The sequence below is a fragment of the Pezoporus occidentalis genome, unplaced genomic scaffold (genome assembly GCF_034315485.1).
Source record: "Pezoporus occidentalis ecotype Australia unplaced genomic scaffold, CSIRO_AGI_Poc_V1 ctg277, whole genome shotgun sequence".
NCBI classification, from domain to species: domain Eukaryota; kingdom Metazoa; phylum Chordata; class Aves; order Psittaciformes; family Psittacidae; genus Pezoporus; species Pezoporus occidentalis.
In genome coordinates, this window is record NW_026914686.1 from 289,357 (window position 1) to 311,764 (window position 22,408).

At 57.3% G+C, this 22,408-nt stretch overlaps 1 protein-coding gene across 1 annotated transcript; it reads left to right on the forward strand.

The window, feature by feature from the left end:
- Positions 1-4,538: 4,538 nt before the first annotated feature.
- On the forward strand, positions 4,539-22,330 carry ACE (angiotensin I converting enzyme). The gene is made up of 25 exons (XM_062625124.1): positions 4,539-4,889; positions 7,680-7,847; positions 9,122-9,209; positions 9,481-9,624; positions 9,698-9,889; positions 10,025-10,122; positions 10,636-10,808; positions 11,022-11,245; positions 13,704-13,848; positions 14,315-14,413; positions 14,637-14,759; positions 15,220-15,431; positions 15,925-16,061; positions 16,331-16,489; positions 16,883-16,970; positions 17,160-17,303; positions 17,527-17,718; positions 18,021-18,118; positions 18,377-18,549; positions 18,971-19,194; positions 19,381-19,525; positions 19,732-19,830; positions 20,232-20,354; positions 21,328-21,515; positions 21,739-22,330. The coding sequence occupies exons 1-25, from the start codon at positions 4,680-4,682 to the stop codon at positions 21,933-21,935; spliced, it is 3,843 nt and encodes a 1,280-aa protein (XP_062481108.1). The 5' UTR covers positions 4,539-4,679; the 3' UTR covers positions 21,936-22,330.
- The last annotated feature ends 78 nt before the right edge of the window (positions 22,331-22,408 follow it).

Consider the following 22,408-nt stretch of genomic DNA (forward strand, 5'->3'; position numbering starts at 1 on the left):
AGGCCCGTTGATTCCAAGGGGAATCATTAAGCCCTGATTCACATCTGGGGGTCGATCCCCAATTCCACGGCATCCTGTGAAGGCTGGAAAATGGGGGATTCCCAGCTGGAACAAAGCTGCCTTGGGAACCTGCCTCCTTCCCAGGCTGGGGGTAGGAGCAGCCTGGCTGGAAAAGACCCTGGTTCTCCTCCTGGCAGCAATTCAGCTGCCTTGTCCTCGTGCTGGCCGGGAGCACAGCTCCACTGAGCCGGGCGGCGATAGCATCAGCGCGGCCGGTGCAGCCACTTCATCTCTTTCAGAAGATGCTGAAGGCACGTTTAGGGCCAGGCTTTAACAGCAGCTGAGATAAGCTCTGCGGGCTCACGGAGGATGATGGACGCTCCCTGAGCAGTCACGCTCACGTGCCACAGAGCTGGGGTTGGTTTTGGTTATTAAAGCAAGCGGGGGAAAGGGAGGAACAATGGACTTTTATTGGGTGATGGTGCAGAGGGAGCACGTTGGCCTCTTTCCTTACCCTGGCTGGTGAGGAAGGGAGGTGGAGGGATGAATGACAGGGAATGGAGGCTGAGAGGTGAAGGAGGAAGGATAAAGGAGAAGGGTTGAAGGATGAAGGATGAAGGGTAAAGGATGAAGGAGGGGGGACAATTTCTGGCCAGGCTTTTAATGCTTGACCAGCCACATGCCTGGCACTGGGCACGTCTGCTCTGTGACCGAGGACTCCCCAGGAGCTGACTGTTGGCATCTTGCACAGATTTAGTATCCTCCCAGGACATGGGCATCATTTAAGGACCCTGAGCTGATGGCTTGCTGCTTTATAAGGGCCTTTCAATGTCAGTGCACATCCTTGGGCTGGTCCCAGAGCAGGGGATGGAGCCCGAGGAGATCCTAGAGTGGAAACCATCCCCTTCCCATCCACCTCTAGCCTCACTCAAGAGCATGGCCCCACTTGGGCTGCCCCATGCAGCCAAGCCCGGCTCACGTGTGTCCCTGACACCTGCACCAGGACCAGCTTCCTGATGCCATAAACCCTTGTCCTAGGGCAAGTGAGTGCTGGGGTGAGGATCATGCTGATAAGGAACATTTCTGCTGCCTTCAGCCTCCCTCAAGAGCTGAGTGTGCACTTCTGGTGATAAAGCACAATCACTGCTCCAGGACTGGGGGTGAGCTTCCCATTGCCCATTGCACCCCATCCCTCTGCAGAGAGGACTCCCCAGGCTTTAAATACATCTTTTATCCAGGGAAAAACTGGATAAACCCCAGGTTTTGGGGTGTTCCTTTTTTTCCAAAGGATCAGAATAAAAGCTGTTCATTTAAATGAAATATTTGGATTGCTGAGGTGTTTTTTTCCCCTCCCCTCTCCCTCAGGGCAGCATCACTGCATCTGGGAAAGGAGCTTAGAGGATGGTACACTGTGATAATTGATTGAATTCATCAGCAAATAAAACAGGAGCCTTTAAACTCAGAGTCCGGAGGGAGAGGAAGAAGGATGCTCTGTGCAGTGATTTGTACCAATGGGTGCCAGAGCTGTCATGCCCAGGAAACCACAGCCACTGGGGAAAGTAACACATAAGGCTGCACAGCCAATATAAAAAGCTCTTTTTGAGGTCAAAGTCAGGAGGGAATCCTTCCCCTTCCCTCCAGAAGCAACCCGGTTGCTCAGAGGGATGGATCACACGGACAAAGGTCTTGAAGCACCCTTCAACACTTTGAGAAATGGGATGGGGAACCCAAAAGTGTGATTAATGATAAAAGAAGGGGGAAATGGGCTTGAGCTATAGGGCTGGGATATACCCAGAAAAATCACCAGCTCTTCCCAGCCAGCACCAGGGCCACAAATGCCCCCAAAGGAGAGCATCCTTTGCACAACCACCCTCTCCCACTGCTCTCAGAGCTGATGCTTTACAGCTCCCCTAAGAAAGACTTGCTGTCAGACTCCTTAATTCCTCATTTCTGGGTGACTCTGGGGTGTGGAACTGCACCAGGGGCATCTCTGCCTCTGCCGGGGGGGGGTTGGAGGCCTGGCAAGCCAAGGAGCTTATCCCAAATGCTGGGAGCAAGTCCTGCTCCTTCATAAGTGCAGACACGCTGCAGTGAGAGTCCGGCCATGGCACACGTGTGGCAGCACACGCAGTCCATGGAGGGGGAGGACAACGTCTCCATGCAGCTGGTGATGGCAATGCAAGATGATGGGCAGCATCCTCCTGGCCCAGGGCAGCCGGCGGGGACACCACGTCTCACCCAGCATCCCCGCGCCTGCATCCCTGCCAGCAGTTCAGCATCCGTCTCCGTGGCAACACGTTTCTCACATCCTTGGATACCTCCCGTCCCCCTGTGGTACTGCACTCTGGGAGCACATGGGTGTCCATTACCCACCCCAGCACCCCTGAGAGGGGTGGGGAGAGTGGGGACCGGTCCATCTGCTCTGCAGATTGCCTCATGGATGTCTGAGCCCATCCTTGGTGGGCGCTGGGGCACAGCATGGATTCAGGGCAACACAGAGGGACCGATGTCTTCAAGGTTACAAGCATTTCACCTGCCTTCCTGGGCCGCTTCACCTACACGTAGGATGTGTTTCTGCTTGATCCCAGCCAAAGCTTTGTAGGATAGGATGCCACAGAGCTTTGGAGATGCAGCCTTGCCCAACACAAAGTCCCACAGCAGCAGCAGCCCCTCTTGCACCAGCCCTGGAGGTGCTCACATGCACAACAATGGAGATCTGACACCCACTGGAAATACCAACCTTGGGAAAGGCCTCCCTTGCTGGGATCTCTGGATACCGGCACTGCACGGACATTGCAGAGCCCCAGAGCCAGGAAAACCCCTCCCCAGCCCCACTGAGAGCAGAGGCTGGTGGAGCACAGGAAACCTCATTCATCAGTGCTTGGGCACCAGCCAAATTGGAGCCAAACCAACCATTTTTCCCAGCTTCCCAGCAAACTGGAATTTCCAGAGACCTGTGGGGAAAGGGGTCAGCAAGGGGGCTTCAGGGAGATGCTGGCTTTCCCCCAGATCCATGGTATCCAGGTTCATAGGCAGTGCCTGTTTGGGTTTGGCCTCAGGGGGATGAAGGATGCTCACGTGGGAGGTGGTTTGGCAGGGTGGGAAGCTGTGATTTTTGGAGGGAGATTTATGGGCATCAGACGGTTGCAGGCTCCTAAACCCCTTTTTTCTTTGGAAATGGCTCTGCACACTCCATAGGGTCCCCAGCTCTGGCAGGAGGACTCGTCCTGTGTCAAAACCCCATGATGTTCCCATTAATCACCCACTGAGCTCAGTCCAAGGGGCCGTAGTGGTGCCCAGCTGCTCTGCAGAGCCAACAAGTCAAGGGGGTTCCTTCTGTTGTCCATGGTTGTGTCCCTATGGGAGTGGTGGCCCTGATGGTGGGTGATGGGCTCAGGCAACCCAGGGTCTGAGCTCAGCATGGGCACAATCCCCAGGGCTGGGGCCAGGCCCTGGGGGAAAGGGATTTGGTTCATTGAATAGAAGAGAAAGCAACCAAACAAACGCAGGACAGGACCTACCAAGGCCACGGGCAAGGGTCTGGTTTTCATCTCAAGGGGACTTTGCATTACTCATTTGTCACCGGTTTCATTCCTCCGAGCCCAAACCACTCAGTGGGATGGGGTGGGATGGGATGGGATGGGATGGGATGGGATGGGGTGGGATGGGATGGGATTTCCTTCCCAGCCAGCAGAAATGCTCCATTTCTCTGCAAATCTGAGGTGCTGCCAGGAACGGGGTCGGTTTGGTGCGAACCAGCAGGAGATGGCCTCTGGCTCCCCCCAAGTGAGTGCTTTCCCTTCGGCTCTCACCCTTGTGCCAGGGGGCACAACGCCAGCCTGAAGAGGGGAAGCCCAGCCAAGCACCATGGTCCAGTTGAGCTGGATTCCCCTGTGCTGAGCTGCGAGGGGATGGAGGGACAGCACCACCACCCTCTCCAGCACCACCACTCTCTCCGGCACCACCACCCTCCCCAGCACCACCACTCTCTCCAGCGCCACCACTCTCTCCAGCACCACCACCACCCTCCCCAGCACCACCACCCTCCCCAGCACCACCACTCTCTCCAGCGCCACCACTCTCTCCGGCACCACCACCCTCCCCAGCACCACCACTCTCTCCAGCACCACCACTCTCTCCAGCACCACCACCCTCTCCAGTACCACCGCCACTCTCTCCAGTACCACCACTCTCTCCAGCACCACCACCCTCTCCAGTACCACCGCCACTCTCTCCAGTACCACCACTCTCTCCAGCACCACCACCCTCCTCAGCACCACCACTCTCCCCAGCACCACCACTCTCTCCAGCACCACCACTCTCTCCAGCACCACCACTCTCTCCATCCAGCCTTTCCCCTCCTTTCCCTTGTTTTCCACCTTCTCCTTGATTCCCCTTCCCTCCCCTTCTCCTATCCCAGCCTCTTCTCCTTCCCTCCCCGGTCAGGTGCCAAAGGGACTTTGCACCTTTGCTCCCTCCTCGCTCCTTCCCGCAAGCCCGGGAGCTGCCGAAAGGAAGAGGGAAACGCTCCGGTCTTATCTGCGAGGGGAGGCCGCTCGGTGGGCAGGGTTTGTGCGAGCGCTGCTGCCTCATAAACCGCCGGCAGCGGGAGGCAAAGCCGCTGGCGAGGCACAGAGCGAGCGGAGCCCCCCTGCGCCCCGCACCGCTCCCGCAGCGCGATGCCCCCGGCGCTGGGGCTGCTGCTGGGGCTGAGCCTGGTGGGTGCCCTCCAGCCCGGGCTGGAGCTCCCCCCGGCTGACCCCACCGAGGAGGGGGCCGCGCTCTTCGCCAGCGCTTACAACAGCACGGCAGAGCTCGTCCTCTTCGCGAGCGTCGCGGCCAGCTGGGATTACTACACCAACCTGACGGCCGAGAACGCTGCTCTGCAGGTGGGTGATGCGATGGGGATGATGCCAGCCCAGCAGTGGGTCCTTGGGCAGGCTGGGGCACGGTGGGGACACTTGGCACGGTCCCCTTCCTCCCCATGGGCTCCTCTCTCGGCACCCCGGGGTGGTAAAACAGGGCTGGGAAGCAGAGGGGTTTGCCCCAGGTTGACCCCTGCGGAGGCTCTGGCATCCCTGGCCCTGGAGCAGAGTCTGGGTTACTTTTGGAGGTGGTTTTCTCCTCTCAGCACCTTCCGCTTTCCTCACCCCCTTTCCCAGTCGTCGAATGTCCCCGTTCCTGCCGTGTCCCCGACTTTGGCTTGGGCAGGCACCAGGAGCCCAAAGTGTGCACAAGCAGCTGGGTGGCATCGGGTCCGAGGCTGTCACCCCTCATCCCTGTATCCCCAGCCCGTGGGGGTGAAACCAGCTTCAGGAAAGCGCTCCAGGGTGTGGGGAGTTGGACATCGGCCCGGAGTCCCAGGGTCAGCAGCGCTGTGTGCATCCCACAGGCATCTGCACGCGGATTTTGTGGCGCAGGGAGTTTGAGCACGCGGGGGATGCTGTTGCTCCAGCTCTTGCTGTGCCCGGGGAGCTGCCCTGATGCCAGGGGCATAGCCACAGCTCTGTGAGCAGCTTGGATATACACCAGCCACCCCATAGAGCTTGTGGGGCAGAGTGTGCCCTGCGTCAGGAAGGAAACAGAGAGAAGATCACTATCAGGACTGGCTGCTGCCAACTTGGCAGGACACTCAGGAGCACCCAAGTGGCCCTTCAGCCTCTGTGAGCTGACACAACACCTGCGCAGGTACCAGTGTCTGCTGCAGATGTTGTAGTGGGGTCAGTGACCATGGGGCAGAGCAGCAGCATCCCAGCCGTGCCGAATCCAAGGTTAGGACCAGGAAAGCACCTTGCATGGACCTTTCTCAAGAGGCATTTCCGGGCCAGATCCTTTCCTGTGTTAATAATCCTGGTCAGAAGCTCCCTGTGATGTTAAGGTTCCAAAAGCAGCCCTGATCCCAGGCTGGCCCCTGAGATCAGCCCACCGATGGGGCAGCAGAACATCTGCACTGGGATGGGGTGGCACTGAGTACTAAAGGGCCAACAGCGGGCTGGTGTGACCCAAAAGAAGGCTGAATGTGGGGGACCTGGGAAGCCTTGGACCAGGCAAACCCCACACGTGTAACACAAGAGGGGCTGAGCCAGGCCATCATGGTGTGGGCAGCTCCAGGACCTGCCACAAAAGGTGGCCCAGGGGCAAAGTGACATGGGGGGCAGGAGGCCAAAGGCAGGGCAGCAGCCCCTGGCCACACAGGGATGGACAGAAGGATGCTGGAATGACAGCCAGGGAGATGCACCATCTCCTGCAAGCTCTGGGTGAGATAATGGTGTTTGGGGTTCAGGGGCAGCTCATGGATGTGGAGCTTCACCAGGTGCCTGGGACAGAGCAGCTTTAGGGACACATCCTGCACCACTGGATCTTCACTGTGCACCCAGGAAGGTGCTGGTAGGGAGATTGGGGGCCATGGGTACCATGGGGGCACAGCCATGGTTAGGGGGTCTTGGGCAGCACCCTGGGCTCCATCAGAGCTGTCAGGAGGGTTTAGGGCACGATATGTGTGACCAAACACAGCGCCTGTGCAAGGAGAAGACAAATCACAGCTGGGCTCTGCTTCCTCCAGCTCCCCTGGCTCTGCAGCAGGGTCTCAAAGGGGTAAAGGCATCACGCATTCCATGGGGTGATGCAGGAGCATCTTGCTCCAGAGCAGGGTATCCACATCCTGCCATGCTGGCTGGTTCCCAGAGTGATGCTGGGGGTGCTGGGATGTAACCAGGGACACCCAGCACTATTGGGATCCCCATCCCCGGGTCCCACAGCCTGCCCGGGGCAGCCTCCAGCCCTGCAGCACTGAAACTCCCTTCCCTCCCCACTGCCAGGCAAGGGAATGTGCAGATTAAAGTAAAACAAACCAGGCTTCTTGGAGCCGGCCTAAAAATGCCACAAGTAACAGCTAATGAGCTCCATAAATCACCCTGGGATGACACAGGGACAGCAAACAGTCTCTCTGCATCCTGCACATCGCCCTGGCCAGGACGCTCCCAAAAGATCCATGTTTCCCCAAAATAGAGCTGACACTGGGATGCGACCGCCTGCAATACACCCTGTCCCAAATCCAGCTGCCTAAATAACCCCCCATGGTGCAGGCAGCTCCCTGCATCCCATGGCCCTGGGAAGGGAGGACAGGGCTGGCGGGAGATGGGTGACAGTGAGAGACCCACAAGTGGGGGCTCGGTGCAAAGGGGTGCCTCTCTGCAAGGTGGAAACCAGATATGGTATTTGTAGGGCACAGCCTGCAGATAGGCAAAGGAGAAGGGAAGAGATTTAGGGAGGAGAAAAGTGAATGTGGCACCTCCATGGTTTTCCTTTGGGGTTCTGCAAAGGTGAGAACCAGCAGGAATAGGGATAAAATGAAGGCAGATCTCAGAGCTCCTTCTGACAGTGGGGTCTGGCAGCTGATTGATGGGCAGCAGCCGGATACCCCTATGTAGGCATCCCCACCCCATCCAGGCCACGACACCCTCCAAAGCATCCTCAAAGGGCACCTTAGCGGGTGCTTGGAGGCAGGTGGGAGCTGCAGACACTGCTGGAAGCTGCTGTCTTTATGTATGAATGTCACAGAGTGCTGACAGCCCTGCCTGACCTCGTGTGCCCCCGCTCTGAACCTGGTCCCCAGGCCAACACTGAGTGGGTGATGGCACATCCCAGGGCTGAGCCCGGGTCCCCGTGTCCCTGAGCAGGTCAAGGCATCGCTGGAGGAGCAAGAATTCCTGGAGGTGTGGGGGAAGAAAGCCAAGGAGCTCTATGGCAGCATCTGGAGCAACTTCAGTGACCCACAGCTAAGGAAAATCATCGGCTCCATCCAAACCTTGGGACCCTCCAACCTGCCCCTGGACAAGAGAGAGCAGGTAGGGGAGGTGCTGGTGAAGCCCTTGTGAACCCCTTAAAGGGGTTCCCGAACCTCCAGGCCCTGTTGCTGCCCTGTTGCCCCTTCCACTGTGTTTTGGAGGGTCTCCCTGGCCTCTGCACAGCGATGGGGGGGAGAGATGGGGTGCTCCCTGCAGGGGTTGTGGGGTGCTTGCTGGCCCCACGATCCAGCCCTAAGCTCATCTCAGAACTATCCCAGTGGGAAGCGGAGATTTCCTGCTTACACAGAGCGGCCTTGGTCATCACCTGGACACCAGCCAGGCTGTGCCCATGGCCAGGAGCCGGTTGGCTCAACCCCTTATCCCCACGGATGCAGCCCACTGGGAAGGAGAATCGCTGCAGCCACCCTGCTCCTGAGCACTCCCCGTGAATGCCCTGGGGACGCGCTGCACCGGGGGCATCCTGAGCCTTCCCCATCACAGTCACTTTACCTAAATGCGATGTGACTTTGATTTCCATGCATGAAAACCTCACCCAGGCTGGGGTTAGCAGCCTCTTGCCCCTGAGACTGGCCCTGTCACCCCCTCCATCCTGCCCCATGGCTCCCTGACAGCCCTCGCACCGAAACCCTGGCAAACCGCGGGGATACAGCCCTTCCTCAGTTCCTTCCAGGAAGCCCATCCCTGCCCTCTCCCAGATAACAGACAGCATCCTCCCTGCACATCAGCCGTGCCTCGTCCTTCCCTAGGCAGCTCCATCCCACATCCACCACCACGTCCCCAATCTCCATCCCCTCCACCCAACCGAAGCAGAGGGAGGGCTGAGAGCAGAGACGGAGCATGAGGAGTTTCCTTCCCTGGGAATGGGCTCCCCAGGCAGGTTCCAGGAAACCTCCTGTTGCTATTGTTTGCTGTTGTTGCAGCTCACAGGAATAAATCCCCCTCCTCCTCCTGCTTTCCTTAGTGCTGTTTTTTACCCGCTCACATAAACAGGCTGTGCCGCGGCCCCGCTGACAAAGAGCTTTATAAATAGCCCCGCTCTGGGACACTGCGAGCGCTTGCGCCGCCTTCGAGGGGGGTTCAGCAAGTCAACATCCATGGATCCCATCCCAAGGAGCCTCCCTGCTCCCCCCACGCGAGGGGTGCGAAACCCCTGCGTGATAACGCGCTTCTCGCACCAAAAGCGCTCTGTGTAAACACGCCGGGCCTCCCCCGCATCCCTCCGCACCGGGGTCTGCGCACACAGGCTGTAGATCCCTCCCGAAAGGCCATTCCCATCCCCTTTTCCAGTCCCAAAGGCTTTTCCTTCCCCACAGTACAACACCATCCTGAGCAACATGGACAAAATCTACTCCACAGCCAAGGTGTGTCTGGACAACGGTACCTGCTGGGAGCTGGAGCCAGGTACGGTCCCTCTCCATGGCCATGGCTTGGTGGTGGTGGAATCGGCAGTCCTGGGGTAATGGTTGGACTGGATGATCTTCAAGGTCTTTTCCAACCTGGTTGATTTTATGGGACCAAGTCCCCACATCTCCAGTGGGTTGGTCCCACCCAGGGTCATCGGGATTGTCCCAGGATGCAGATGGGTATTCGGGTCTGGTGCGATGGTGGTGGCACCGCTGTGAGCCCCTTCTGCTCTTCTCTCGTGTCCTATTACTTGTGCCCTCTGTCCCAGACATCTCGGACATCATGGCCACCTCCCGCAGCTACAAGAAGCTGCTCTATGCCTGGGAGGGGTGGCACAACGCTGCAGGCAACCCGTTGCGTGCCAAGTACGAGGAGTTCGTGAAGCTGAGCAACGAAGCCTATCAGATGGATGGTAGGAGCAGGATGAGGGATGCGGGGGATGCTCAGGGAGCATGGACAGGAGCTCATCCCTGCCTCCCTGGTAGGCTTTGAGGACACAGGCAGCTACTGGCGCTCCTGGTACGACTCGGCCTCCTTTGAGGATGACCTGGAGCATCTTTACAACCAGTTGGAGCCTCTCTACCTCAACCTGCACGCCTTCGTCCGGAGGAAGCTGTACGACCGCTACGGCCCCAAATACATCAACCTGAAGGGCCCCATCCCTGCTCACCTTCTGGGTAAGAGGAGGGGACCTTCCTCTTACAGAGGGGCTCATACAAAGCCATAGTGGGACAGGGAGGTCCCAGTTATCACTGTGTTTCTCTTCCTCCTAACCTACCACCAGTTCTGGTCCAGCTGTTTTCTATTCTCAGGCAACATGTGGGCTCAGCAGTGGAACAACATCTATGACTTGATGGTCCCCTACCCCGACAAGCCCAACCTCGATGTCACCAGCACCATGGTGCAGCAGGTGATGGGCTTAAGGACTCACTGGTGGCACCAGGGGGGACAAAACTGTGGGGTGCTGGCCAAGGCTTACTCATAACATTGGCCCCATGGGAGCGGTTTCTCATACGTGCATAGTGAACAGCAGAAAAACCATGTCTGGGTGGGGAAGGAACAAAGAAATGACCCCTCTCCCTCTCTGGCAATGACCAAAGGGGCAGAGGGTGGGCAAAGAGAAAGGACAGTGCAGTGGGACTGGTCCCCAGGTTGGTGCCTGCATCCACATCATCACACAGCTCCAAATGTTCCTGGGCCATCAGCCCTGCTCCCTTCTCCTGTCCGTGCTGGGCACCAGCACCATTGCTTGGTGCTTCGTAGGGATGCTCACACCAGTTCCGGGGCTGGGGCTCCCCACCAGAGCAAGAGGGGCAGGATGCTGGTCCCTTGGAAGGACTCACCTCATCCCTATGGTGCTGCTTCAGAGGCCATGCCCATGGCATGGGCAGCCCCTTCCTCAGCCGCAACCTCCTGCCTGCAGGGCTGGAATGCCACGCACATGTTCCGGGTCTCGGAGGAGTTCTTCACCTCCCTGGGGCTGCTGGAAATGCCCCCTGAATTCTGGAACAAATCCATGCTGGAGAAGCCAACGGACGGGAGGGAGGTGGTGTGTCACGCCTCGGCATGGGACTTCTACAACCGCAAGGACTTCAGGTGTGTGGGGCCATGCAGGGACCCAGGGCTATAGGGTGAGATGCTCCTCCATCCCCCTTGGTGTGCAGCTCAGTCCGTCACCTTCTGGGTCATGGTCCCTGTGGGGCACCATGCTGCCCTGCCTTCCCCTCCTTTGGGTCTTTTCCTTACCCTATGGGGTGCTGCCACCCTCTCGAGGTGGCTCCCTCACTCCACTCTGTTTTCTGCCACCAGGATCAAGCAGTGCACCACAGTGACCATGGAGCAGCTCTTCACGGTGCACCATGAGATGGGCCACATCCAGTACTACCTGCAGTACAAGGACCAGCCCGTGTCCTTCCGCAGCGGGGCCAACCCTGGCTTCCACGAGGCCATCGGCGATGTCATGTCCCTGTCCGTGTCCACCCCCAGCCACCTCAAGAAAATCGGTCTCCTCAGCAGTGCCACGGAGGACACAGGTGTGGTGGCCCCCATGGGGAGCTGGGTGGCACGGAGGAAGGGTCTGGGACATGCCAGGGTGGGCTGCAGTCTGGTGACACAAGACCCCATGGCTGATGTGCTCCTTTCATCCATGCTTGGTTCCATTCACAACCCCTGCTTGGCTCCATGGCTCCACGTAAGAGCCGTCTTGTCTTTATCGGTCCATGCACAGTCCTGTTTGGCTCCATGGGTCCATGCACAACCCCTGCTTGGCTCCATGGGTCCATGCACAGCCCCTGCTTGGCTCCATGGGTCCATGCACAACCCCTGCTTGGCTCCATGGCTCCATGCACAGCCCCTGCTTGGCTCCATGGGTCCATGCACAACCCCTGCTTGGCTCCATGGGTCCATGCACAGCTCCTGCTTGGCTCCATGGCTCCATGCACAACCCCTGCTTGGCTCCATGGGTCCATGCACAGCCCCTGCTTGGCTCCATGGCTCCATGCACAGCTCCTGCTTGGCTCCATGGCTCCATGCACAACCCCTGCTTGGCTCCATGGCTCCATACACAGCTCCTGCTTGGCTCCATGCACAGCCCCTGCTTGGCTCCATGGCTCCATGCACAGCTCCTGCTTGGCTCCATGGCTCCATGCACAGCCCCTGCTTGGCTCCATGGGTCCAGGCACATCCCCTGCTTGGCTCCATGGGTCCATGCACAACCCCTGCTTGGCTCCATGGCTCCATGCACAGCCCCTGCTTGGCTCCATGGGTCCATGCACAGCCCCTGCTTGGCTGCACGGGTCCATGCACAACTCCTGCTTGGCTCCATGGGTCCATGCACAGCCCCTGCTTGGCTGCATGGGTCCATGCACAACTCCTGCTTGGCTCCATGGGTCCATGCACAGCCCCTGCTTGGCTCCATGGGTCCATGCACAACTCCTGCTTGGCTCCATGGGTCCATGCACAGCCCCTGCTTGGCTGCACGGGTCCATGCACAGCCCCTGCTTGGCTCCATGGCTCCATGCACAGCCCCTGCTTGGCTCCAGTGGTCCATGCACAGCCCCTGCTTGGCTCCATGGCTCCAGGCAAGCCCCTGCTTGGCTCTATGGGTCCCGGCACAACCCCTGCTTGGCTCCGTGGGTCCATGCACAGCCCCTGCTTGGCTCCATGGGTCCATGCACAGCCCCTGCTTGGCTCCATGGGTCCATGCACAGCCCCTGCTTGGCTCCATGGGTCCATGCACAACCCCTGCTTGGCTCCGTGGGTCCATACACAGCCCCTGCTTGGCTGCACGGGTCCATGCAGAACCCCTGCTGGCTCCGTGGGTCCATGCACAACCCCTGCTTGGCTGCACGGGTCCATGCACAACCCTTGCTTGGCTCCACAGGTCCATGCACAGCCCCTGCTTGGCTCCACAGGTCCATGCACAGCCCCTACTTGGCTCCACAGGTCCATGCACAACCCTTGCTTGGCTCCATGAATCCATGGAGAACCCTTCATGGCTCCAACCTCTCCATCCCTGAGGGCTGGAGGCATGCTTTCCAGAGCTTGTGTGTGCTCTTCCCTTCTCCATCAGAGCCCCAGATCTGCAAACAGCATCTCTGTGCTTGGTCATCCCTGACCTCCCCCGTGTTTCCCCCTCCTCCACCAAGAAACATCCCCCCCCCAGGAGCTCTGCAGAGGTGGCACCGAGTGCTCACAGGCAGCGTCACAAAGACAGCGTCATTAAATACATTTCATGACAGGGAAGCCATCGCAGCACGCAAGTGTCGGGCCAAAGCTGCATCAACACCACAGAGCAGATGGTCCCTGCCTAAAGGCATCTCTGCCTGCTCACCAGCCTTTGGCAGCTATACCACCATAGTAATGGCAGCCAGTAGCCCCTCAGGGCAGTGCTGCCAACCCCTCTTTGACCCCACAGCTTCAGCTGGGTCTCCAGCTGGTCCTTTTCCAACCTTTCTTCCCTGTGTTTGCTCGAGGCAATGGAGAAAGCAGGTATCTCCATCCCCTGTGCTCCCCATGACACGGCGGTGACTGTCCTAGAGTTGGCTCTGGTTCTGGGTCTAAACCATGAGAGATTTTGCAGTGGCAGAACAACCCCCTTCACCCTGAGGCCCCAGAGTGAACATCTGAAGAGAGAACCATGAGAGTTCCACTCACTAAAACCTTCCCTCTGAGAGCAGGGCTGAAGGAGAGGGGACACTTTGTGCCATTTTACTGATTGGGAACAATGGGAGTGACAATGTCCCCTCTCCATGTTTGTCACTCCCATTGGTCCCAATCAGTAAAAAGGCACATATTGCCTCAAGAAGGAGCAGTATCTAGAGAAACCTCGTGTCCTACGCAGCCCTCCATAGGGAGCAATACTGTATGTCGAAATGCTTGTCCCCATTTCCATCCAGACCTGCTCACCCCATTGCCCACAAGAGGTCCCTTGGGCACAGTGATGTGCAGTCAGGCTCCTTCCCAACCTGGTTCAGGCTCTGTTTCATGCAGAGAGCAACATCAACTACCTGCTGAAGATGGCCTTGGAGAAGATTGCCTTCCTGCCCTTCGGCTACCTCATCGACCAGTGGCGCTGGAACGTGTTCAGTGGCCGCACACCCCCGAGCCGTTACAACTACGACTGGTGGTATCTGAGGTAGGGGATGGTCATCAAGGATGGGCGGGGTGTGCAAGGAAGGAGGGCAGGGAAGAAGAAAGGAAAAAGTAGCCATGGAGATGGCTGGAGAGCAATGGATGGGATGGATGTGGTAGAAGTAGTAAATGCCCCATCCCTGGCAGTGTTCAAGGCCAGGCTGGGTGGAGTCTTGGTTGAAGTGGTCCAGTATGAGGTGTCCCTGCCCATGGCAGGGGTTGGAACTGGATGACCTTAAGGTCCTTTGCAACCCAAACCATTCTATGATCCCATGATGGGTAGATGGGTAGGTGAGTAAATGGGTGGATGGATGGATGGATGGATGGATGGATGGATGGATGGATGGATGGGAATACATGGAAGCACATTCTAATTGTGCAGATTTCTTCAGCACTGCGCCTTCCCTTCCCATTCCCTACTTTGATTCTTCTTACCCCATGCTCTTGCTCTCGCTCTCTGTCATCCTCAGAACCAAATACCAGGGCATCTGTGCTCCGATTTCGAGGAACGAAAGCAACTTTGACGCTGGAGCAAAGTACCACATCCCTGGGAATACCCCATACATCAGGTAGAGGAAGCTCTGCCACAGGGACAGATGCTTGGGGAGCAAGAGGAATGGGGCTCAGCTCCGTGGGCAGGGATTGGAATGCATTGCTCCTGCTCAAGGCATCCAATACTTGGGACCACAAATGGTGGGGATCTGATACATGACTGGATGCCTTCCCCCAGGTCCTGGGACTTGTCTGCTTCCTTTTATCCCCAGCGCTCACCTCCATGGGCTTCCTTGGCAGGTACTTTGTGAGCTTCATCCTCCAGTTCCAGTTTCACAAGGTGCTGTGCCAGGCGGCCAATCACAGCGGTCCCCTGCACACATGCGACATCTACATGTCCAAAGAGGCTGGAGACAAACTCAGGTGGGGACAGAGGAGGGTCGGGACAATCGCCACGGGCAGATGTGTGCGTGGAAGCTGATGGTGTGCAAAGGAAGGAAAGAAGAAAGGAAGGAAAAGTGGCTATGGAGATGGCTGGAGAAATAGCTTTGCAGATGGATGGATGGATGGATGGAAATACATGGAAGCACTGGGGTGGGGTGAGTGGTTCTCACCAGAGTACTGCTATTGTCGCTGTCGTGAGCTCCCACCCAGACAAGAGGCTACTAAAGCACATCTGGTTCCTATAGACGCCCCGGGTGTTTGCAAATGCATGAGTATGTGATGGGGAGCCCTCAGTCCCCGCAAGCAGAGGCAGTTCCCAGGCTCATGTCCCACTCAGTAATAATGCCTTAAACCCTTGAGATGCTGAGACACCATCACTCCCATCCCATGTCCCACCCATCCCATGGCCTCATGCTCTTGCTGTCCCACTGCTCTGCAGGGAAGTGTTGAAAGCTGGGTCTTCCAAGTCATGGCAGGAAATCCTCTTCAACCTCACTGGCACAGATAAGTTGGATGCTGGAGCCCTCCTGGAGTACTTCAGCCCTGTCACCGAGTGGCTTCAGGAGCAGAACAACAAGACCAATGAGGTGCTGGGCTGGCCTGAGTTTGACTGGCGTCCTCCTATCCCTGAAGGCTACCCTGAAGGCATTGGTAAGGCTGCAACTCCAGCCCGGACCTGGGCAGGGGGAGAAAGAGGTCTCCTAAGGGACATGAGTAACCCACAGGCTGAGGGAGGGGAAGGTGTCCATGCCAGGAAAGAGAAACAACCAGCTCCATGTGGAATGCCACAGGGTATTGCTTCCCAGGAAGCAGTGCCATTAGCCAACCCCTTAACATACCATTGTCTGGTGATGCCATCAGTCATGATGTGACAGATAGCCAGTTCTCAGAGGCATCTTTTCTGCTCTCATGGGAGGGTCTAGGGCATGCAGCTTGCCCTGTTATCCCATCCTTTATCCAATGGGACATCCCAGCATTGCCCCTCTGCCCCCATTTCTTGGCTCAACCTGCTTCCAAGTTGTTCCATCCTTCAATAGACCTGTAGTTCTGGGAAAAGCTCAACTATGGATTCTCTATGGGGTGGTGCTCTTGCAAAAAGGACTCTCCTGACCTACCCCCCCCCATCTTTTGTCTCCTCCTCTAGACAAAATATCAGATGAAGCACAAGCAAAAGAGTTCTTGTCTGAGTACAACAGCACAGCTGAGGCAGTGTGGAATGCCTACACCGAGGCATCCTGGGCCTACAACACCAACATCACCGACCACAACAAGGAGATCATGGTATGGGAACAACCCCAGGGCTGTGCAGGGATTGGCATCATCTGAGGCAGGCAGCTGGTACCCAGGATGTGTTTCAGATGAGCTCTGAAAACCAGGGCAGCATCTGTTCTCAAAGGAGGTGGCTTTGCCATGAAAACCCTCATCATGCCATGAGGTACCCACAGGGGAAGGTGTCAGTCATGGCAGGCCAGGTAATGTTTGTAGTGATGGGCTGTGTCCCAGGCATCTCCTCAAAGTAACTCCTCTTCTGTGTTCTCCTGCCCTTACAGCTGGACAAGAACTTGGCCATGTCCAGGCACACGCTTGAGTATGGCATGAGGGCCAGGCAGTTCGACCCCTCCGACTTCCAGGACGAGAGTGTCACACGCATCCTCAGGAAGCTGAGCATCATTGAGAGAGCAGCCCTGCCAGAGGATGAGCTGAAGGAGGTGAGCTGCAAGGGGACAGAGCAGGACGGAGGGGTTCCTGCTGCTGCCCAAAAAGATGTTGTAGTGAGGTGGGGTCGGTGTCTTCTCCGGAAGAACAAGGGATGGGACAAGAGGAAACTTTTAGGAAATGCTTCTGGGCAGCCCTTGAACAAGGTGGTAGTTTGGTACCTTCTCCACAAAGCCAAGATCCTTGTCTCCAGGGTTATCCCACCCTAAGGTTGCCTTAACCCTGGCTCCGTGGGTGTCAATGGCACACTGCTTCTTGGCCCCAGTATTGACTCCACTTTGCCTCCATTTGGTGACACAACCCAGAGGAAAACACCTGAAGACATCACAGGGGGCTGTGACACTCTCCAGGGATGGTCAGCTTACATTCTCCAACTTTCTTTGCAGTATAACACCATCCTCTCAGACATGGAGACCACATACAGCGTGGCCAAGGTCTGCAGAGAGAACAAAACCTGTCACCCACTGGATCCTGGTAAGATCTGGCAGGGCGTGCAGTGAGCCATCTGCAACAGAAAGGAGGGATTGGTTAACAGGGGCATGAAGAAAGGTCAAGCAAGGACCTTAGCACCTTCTTTGTGGTGGTGGTAACAGAGGAGCAACATCACTGCATCAGTCCAGCCCATCCAACAGCATCCCTTTGGCCCCATTGCTCTCTCTTCAGACCTCACAGACATCATGGCCACCTCACGGGACTATGATGAGCTCCTCTTTGCCTGGAAGGGCTGGCGGGATGCTTCTGGGAAGCAGATCAAGAACAACTACAAGCGATACGTGGAGCTGAGCAACAAGGCAGCGGTGCTCAATGGTCAGTGCCTCACTCCCTTGGAGACCCACCATGGTCTTAAGCCCATGTGAGCAGAAGATGGGGCTGATCCTACAACCAAGGGTCAAAATCTTGTGTGTGTGGAGGTTCCACCAATCCCTATGAGATCTACTCAAAGATATGGGGGGACTTGGGGTGTCTGAGCAGCAAGAGAGACTCTTACCCAAGGAGGGCAGTGTCTGATAGCTTCTCTTGCCTGCTACAGGCTACTCAGACAACGGGGCCTTCTGGAGATCCCTGTATGAGACACCCACCTTCGAGGAAGACCTGGAGAGGTTGTACCTGCAGCTGCAGCCCCTGTACCTCAATCTGCATGCCTACGTACGCCGAGCCCTGTACAGAAAGTATGGTGAAGAGCACATAAACCTGAAGGGTCCCATCCCTGCTCATCTTCTAGGTAAGGGCTCTGCTCGAGCAGAGTTGTGTCTCCAACAGGGTGTAGTTTACTCCAAGTCATACCAAGAGCTGAGGCTGGTCTCTGTTCAGCTCCGGACAAAGGGCCAAGGCCTTATGAGATGGGGAACACACTCAGTGTGACTTGACCTGTCCTGCATGGACAAGCTCCTCCTCGCATCACCCTTGTGGATGCAGGCGGGGACCAGGCAGGATGATGCATCCCATGCAGGAGTAGGGAGTAACTTGGTGCCTTTGCTCTCCTGTTCCTCCTCCTGCCTTGCGTTGTCCTCCTGCACTTCCCAGGGAACATGTGGGCCCAGTCATGGTCCAACATTTTTGACCTGGTCATGCCTTTCCCGGATGCTACCAAGGTGGATGCCACCCCAGCCATGAAACAGCAGGTCAGTGCATTTCCAGGGGGAGAACCTCTGGGACCCAGCACCCTTTTGGTCATTGCCTCCAATTGCTGCCAAATGCTTTGCTCTTGCCAAAAATCTCCATCCAAAAGGCTCATCCATACCCTCTCTCCACCTGGATATGCTTAGGGCTGGATTCAGCTCTAGCTGCCCTCAAGTATCCAGGCTGTCGCTGGCCTCCCATCCCTCCCACAGCCGCCAGCACCATCAGCATCCTCAGCAGGTCCTCTGCTCTCTCCCCAGGGCTGGACTCCCAAGAGGATGTTTGAAGAGTCGGACCGTTTCTTCACCTCTCTGGGGCTCATCCCTATGCCACAGGAGTTCTGGGACAAATCCATGATCGAGAAGCCAGCGGATGGACGGGAGGTGGTGTGTCATGCCTCAGCCTGGGACTTCTACAACCGCAAGGACTTCAGGTGCCCGTGGGGAGCACACAATGGCCCCAGCTGATGTGGTGCTGGGGCAGATAACAGGGCAGGATAAGGGAACATGGCCTGATGCCACCGCAGCATCTCTTGCCTTGTGGCATTGTCACTGGTACTCAAGATGCTGGCATTGCTGGCAGGACCCTCCATGGTGGATGGAAGGCAATCAGGGCCTTCCCTGCCCTGCCATGGAGAATGGAAAAGCCAATGAAGAGGGATAGGGAAATGGGCAGGGTCATCAGGAGATGCAGGGGGAAACCAAGTTACCAACCCCATGGAGCAGGACCAGCCCAGCCTGGCATCAGATGTGGGGAGGGAGGCCAAAGGGAAAAATAGCTCAAGGGGGTGAGATGTTTCCTGGTGATTTTCACCTCAGCACTGCCCTCCCTTGTGCCCCCATGTCCTGCTCCAGGATCAAGCAATGCACCGTGGTGAACATGGACGACCTGATCACTGTGCACCATGAGATGGGCCACGTCCAGTACTTCCTGCAGTACATGGACCAGCCCATCTCCTTCCGCGACGGGGCCAACCCTGGTTTCCATGAGGCCGTTGGGGACGTCATGGCCTTGTCTGTCTCCACCCCAAAACACTTGCACAGCATCAACCTGCTGGACCAAGTCACAGACAACATAGGTGAGGTGGCAGCAAAGGTGGGGAGCTGCTGGGGGCAGGATGGGCTGGGCTGCGTGGAAGGGGTCAGGGACATGCATGAAGGGGACAGGACCTGCTGGGGACACCCTGCTCTTGGGCAGAATGACCCATACAGGGTGGAGAGGTGGGGACGGTAGCACCTCGCTCACACCTTCACTCCCTGGGCAGAGAGTGACATTAACTACCTGATGAGCATCGCCCTGGACAAAATCGCCTTCCTGCCCTTCGGGTACCTCATGGACCAGTGGCGCTGGAAGGTCTTTGATGGGCGGATCAAGGAGGATGAGTACAACCAGGAGTGGTGGAACCTCAGGTGTGCTTGGATTCAGAGCCCCCCTTTGGTGCAAGGGCTTTGGCCATCATCCCACTGGGTGTTTTCTCCCTATGGTCCAGTTGGCCGCAATGGGACATGATGGGATGCAGAACACCTCATGCTGTCCTCACACCCCACTGTGTCCCCTCCTGGATTACCCAGCCTTCTCTTCCCCATGCTGGGCTAACTCTTCCTCTCTGGCCCAGGTTGAAGTACCAGGGTTTGTGCCCACCAGCCCCAAGGTCTGAAGATGACTTTGATCCTGGTGCCAAGTTCCACATCCCTGCCAATGTTCCCTACATCAGGTGAGCAAGCAGGGCTGGGGCAGGAGAGTCACTGCTTGGACAGAAAAGCAGGATCCCCAGTTGAGATGCCAGTGATGGCACCTTGTTCGGTGGCTGCTGGGATAAGTGGTGGTACCATCCCGAGGGTGTCAGGAACCCTGACAGAGCTTCAGAGGAGAAGGCTGGATCTGGGGGAACTTCTCCCTATCCGAGGAAGATGGTTCATCCACCCAGGCAATCATAAGACACATGTTAAAGGAGAAATGGCATCATCAGATTGAACTGAGTTGATGCAGGTGTAGCTCCAAAGCCAGTGATGCTCCTCCAGACTGGAAGGGTGCCACCAGGGAATGAGGAGGGGGCACTTCTTCTCTTGCACAGCCACTAGTGGTGTCCATTCCCATATCCTCACCCCTCTGCAGGTACTTTGTCAGCTTCGTGATCCAGTTCCAGTTCCACCAGGCGCTGTGTGCGGCAGCCAAGCACACGGGTCCCCTGCACACGTGTGACATCTACCAGTCCAAGGAGGCTGGGAAGATCCTGGGGTAGGTGTGTGGGGAGGGCAGAGCCTGAGAACACTGGGGCTGTTCAGCCTGGAGAAGAGAAGCCGCGTGGAGACCTCAGAGCAGCTTCCAGGGTCTGAAGGGGGCCTATAAGGATGCTGGGGAAGGACTCTGCATCAGGGACTGCAGTGACAGGACAAGGGGTGATGGGTTCAAACTGAAACAGGGGAAGTTCAGGTTGGAGATAAGGAAGAAATTCTTTCCTGTGAGGGTGCTGAGGCACTGGAATGGGTTGCCCAGGGAGGTTGTGAATGCTCCATCCCTGGAGGTGTCCAAGGCCAGGTTGGACAGAGCCCTGGGTGCCATGGGTTAGTGTGAGGTGTCCCCACCCATGGCAGGGGGTGGAACTGGATGATCTTAAGGTTCTTTCTGACCCAAACCATTCTATGATTCTATGCCCCCCAATACCTTAAAGCCAGCCCAGCAACACAGGAGGCAACGCAGCTCCTGGTCATCCCTCCCCACCATGGGGTGCTCCTGGCCCTGGGTGCAGGCAGGGGGTACCCGGGTGCTGGGTGCTGGGGCTGTGATTGCAGAAGCAGCCACTAGATGGTAGCTGGGACCCTAGCAGGTAGAAGGCTCCCTCTTCCTCCTCCTCCTCCTCCTCCTCCTTCTCCTCCTACTCCTCTTCTTCTTCCTCCTCCCACCCCCTGTTCCTTAGGGAAAACACCCTCCTTGCTTCAAAAAAAGCACCTGCAAAATTAACCCTTTCACGCAGGAACTGCTCTGCACCAGGTTCCATTCACTGGAGGGCTTTCATCCATGCAAATCTCCCCATTCCCCTAAGGAAAACCTCCTTCCCTATGGTGGCAAAACTTCCTACCCCTGCAGTGCTGGGGGTGCAGACTGTACGCGGGGCTGCCAACACCCAGAGCCCGAGGGCCTGGGGAAAGGGAAGGGCTGACGGCCAAGGGCGGGATGGGGAAACCCACCGGATCCCATTTCTGCTGCACAGGGAAGCTCTGAAGCTGGGATTCAGCAAGCCATGGCCCGAAGCCATGGAGCTCATCACGGGGCAGCCCAACATGTCAGCCGATGCCCTGATGAGCTACTTCGAGCCGCTCATGACGTGGCTGGTGAAGGAGAATGAGAAGAATGAGGAGGTCCTGGGCTGGCCTGAGTACAGCTGGACTCCTTACGCAGGTATGCAGGGCTCAGCCAAGCACAGCAGGGCCAGGCTGGGGCACACGGAAGAGACGGAGCTGTCTTGGTGCCCCTTGGCCACCCAAAACACAGAGTATTGGGATGCTCCTCCTTGATTTCCCATGGAGCTGAGTCTAAAGGGCACAGAGCATCCAAGACACCCAATCCACCATAGCCCAGAGCCACCGGCACCAACACTGTCCCTCATTTCTCCATTTTCCAGCCACTCCAGCCCAAGCTGGCTCCAGCAGAACTGATTTCCTGGGCATGTCCCTGGCCAGCAACCAAGTCACAGCAGGCAGCTGGGTCCTGCTCGCCCTGGCGCTCGTCTTCCTCATCACCACCATCTACCTGGGGGTCAAGTTCTCCTCAGCCAGGAGGAAGACCTTCAAATCCAGCTCAGAAATGGAACTGAAATAAGGCAGCATGGACAGGGTGCAAGCGTGGGTGTTTGGCCAGGCTGGCAGCTATGCCAGGGGCACCTTTGCCACTGAAGCCATGGGCTTCCAGAGCCCAGGACTCCTCTCTCCAATCAGGTCAGATGTTCTTTAGCCACTATGCAAGAGCCAAAGCAGAAAAGAGCTATTTATTTGTCAACGTCTGCACTGGGAGAAAGAGGGAATTCAGGCACCGGCAGGCACGGAGCCGGGGCTCCCATCAGCCATCTCCGACCTGTAGGCAAAGCCACAGAGACTCCAAGCGACAGAGGGCAACGTGGGGAGGGATGGAGCACATTCCCACCCCTCTCTGCCCGATGCCAGGCTGTTCGCTTGCATGGATGGAAAATAAACCCATGTCTTGTCACCCTCAGGGCAGCAGCTCGGCTCCTTCTTGCAGGTGGGACCTCAATGGGGCAGGGCTCTGGAGCAGCACAACACAGTGCAAGCACCAAG